The sequence below is a fragment of the Vigna angularis genome, chromosome 5 (genome assembly GCF_016808095.1).
Source record: "Vigna angularis cultivar LongXiaoDou No.4 chromosome 5, ASM1680809v1, whole genome shotgun sequence".
Taxonomy (NCBI): domain Eukaryota; kingdom Viridiplantae; phylum Streptophyta; class Magnoliopsida; order Fabales; family Fabaceae; genus Vigna; species Vigna angularis.
Genome location: NC_068974.1, coordinates 26,539,672 through 26,541,664, shown reverse-complemented (window position 1 = coordinate 26,541,664; position 1,993 = coordinate 26,539,672). Strand labels below are relative to the sequence as shown.

At 31.7% G+C, this 1,993-nt stretch overlaps 1 protein-coding gene across 1 annotated transcript; it reads left to right on the top strand.

The window, feature by feature from the left end:
- Positions 1–386: 386 nt before the first annotated feature.
- Positions 387–1,243, top strand: LOC108339917 (glutaredoxin-C9). The gene has a single exon (XM_017577147.2). It carries the CDS (start codon positions 593–595, stop codon positions 1,034–1,036), a length of 444 nt encoding a protein of 147 aa, XP_017432636.1. The 5' UTR covers positions 387–592; the 3' UTR covers positions 1,037–1,243.
- Positions 1,244–1,993: the final 750 nt, after the last annotated feature.

The following is a 1,993-nucleotide window of genomic DNA, read 5'->3' as shown; positions in this document are numbered from 1 at the left end:
TTTATAATGTTTGAAAAATTCCCTCGTTCTCTCTTTCTGATTCGAGTACAAATGACTCACTTATAATATTACATTCTTAGCTGCATTTTTTTTATTATTTTATTTTAAATATAATGATACACATGGGAGGAAAATGTTGCAGAACGTTTAGTCCAACACTAGCAGCAGTGTTTTGCAGAGTGGGATGTTACAAAAGTGGCAGGTGGGGATGGCCGTCCAAAACCACAACGTAGAAAATAAAATGAAATAAAAAAAAAAAATGAAGTGACACAACCTCAAACGTGAGACGACCAAATAACACCGCGTAATCTTAGAAACTTAGAAAAATAAAATATTAATAATAACCTTATTTGTCGTTGACGTTACAAGCTAATGACCCTTTCAAATCATCAACAACTCACCCCACTCTCTCTTCCTTTCCCCATTTATATTCACCCTCCATAGCCAAAATCTAACAACCTCATCAAACTCACACAACATCATCATCTTCATCTTCATCTTCTTGTTCTTCTTCTTCTTCTTCTTCTTCTTCCACTTCTTCTTCTTGTTCACTCTCTTTACCAATCATTAACTTCCTCAAAAGTAAAACATCATGCAAGAAGCAATTCCTTATAGATCATGGCAACCTCTCATCTCATCCTCCCCCACCACTACTCACTTCATTAGTTCTATCAACAACACTAATAATACTAATAGCATTACTCCCTCCTTTGCTTCGACCAAAATGGTGCCAAACATGGTCTTAGAGAACGCGGTTATAGTCTTCGCTCGGCGCGGTTGCTGCATGAGCCACGTGGTGCAGCGGTTGCTTCTGGGTCTTGGGGTGAACCCCGCCATGCACGAGGTGGAGGAGAAAGACGAAGTGGGTGTGGTTAGAGAGTTGGAAGCAATTGTGGGTGGCAACGAAAACAACATGCAGTTTCCTGCGGTTTTTATTGGTGGGAAATTGTTTGGGGGATTGGATCGTCTTATGGCCACTCATATTTCTGGGGAATTGGTTCCAATACTCAAAGAAGCACGAGCTCTATGGCTCTAGTTTCTTCCACTTTCCATAAATTAATTCCTTTTCTTATTCATTACTATATGTTCATTTCGGGTATATCTTGATTTCCTTCTCTTTGGGAGGTTATAGAGACAAAAAATAATGTAATAAAAAAACTATGTTTTTCCATGTCTAGAAATTGATACAGAAATTTCAGAAATTTAATACGGTGTTTGAGAAATGCAGAGCTATTTACTTACAGTGGAGGAGACTCCCGTTAGACTAATGGGTAAAGTTATGATACAATAGAACAAAATAAAATGACGCGTCATCAGATAACAGATTTTGTACTTATATATATATATATATATATATATATATATATATATATATATATATATATACTTCAAAGTCGAAATCATTTCACAATGCTAAATTTTTATATACCAAACTGACAGATCAACATCTCAACTTATTTGTCATTTTAACGTAAAAAGTGTTCATATTACTCATGTTTGTCTGTAAATTAAGTTCATAATTTTTTAAATAAACTATAAAAGCTATGGAATAAATAATTCATAAATGAATTTTGAAATAGTTTTTACTATATTATTTAATCAACTTTCATATACAATAGTTTATCAATTTTATATATTATTATTATGAAAAAAATAATAAAGTTATTATACGGGATAGCTGGGTTATCAATTGATAATGTAAAAAGAACTCTAAATTGTTTGAATATATATATATATATATATATATATGTGTGTGTGTGTGTGTGTAAACCAGCTATTATTGTTTAGTTTTCAACCTTTAGGGGTTAATGTCATAAAAAATATAGCAAAATTTATTTGTTTCATTCTTTAATACTTTGTCAGTTTGGAGGTTTAGTGTATAATTATTTTAATGAAATTATATTCTTCTTATTTTTTAACTAATAAATAAAACGACATTTTAACATATTTGCAACTCGAATGAATATTTTAATTAAAATTAGAATAATTATAC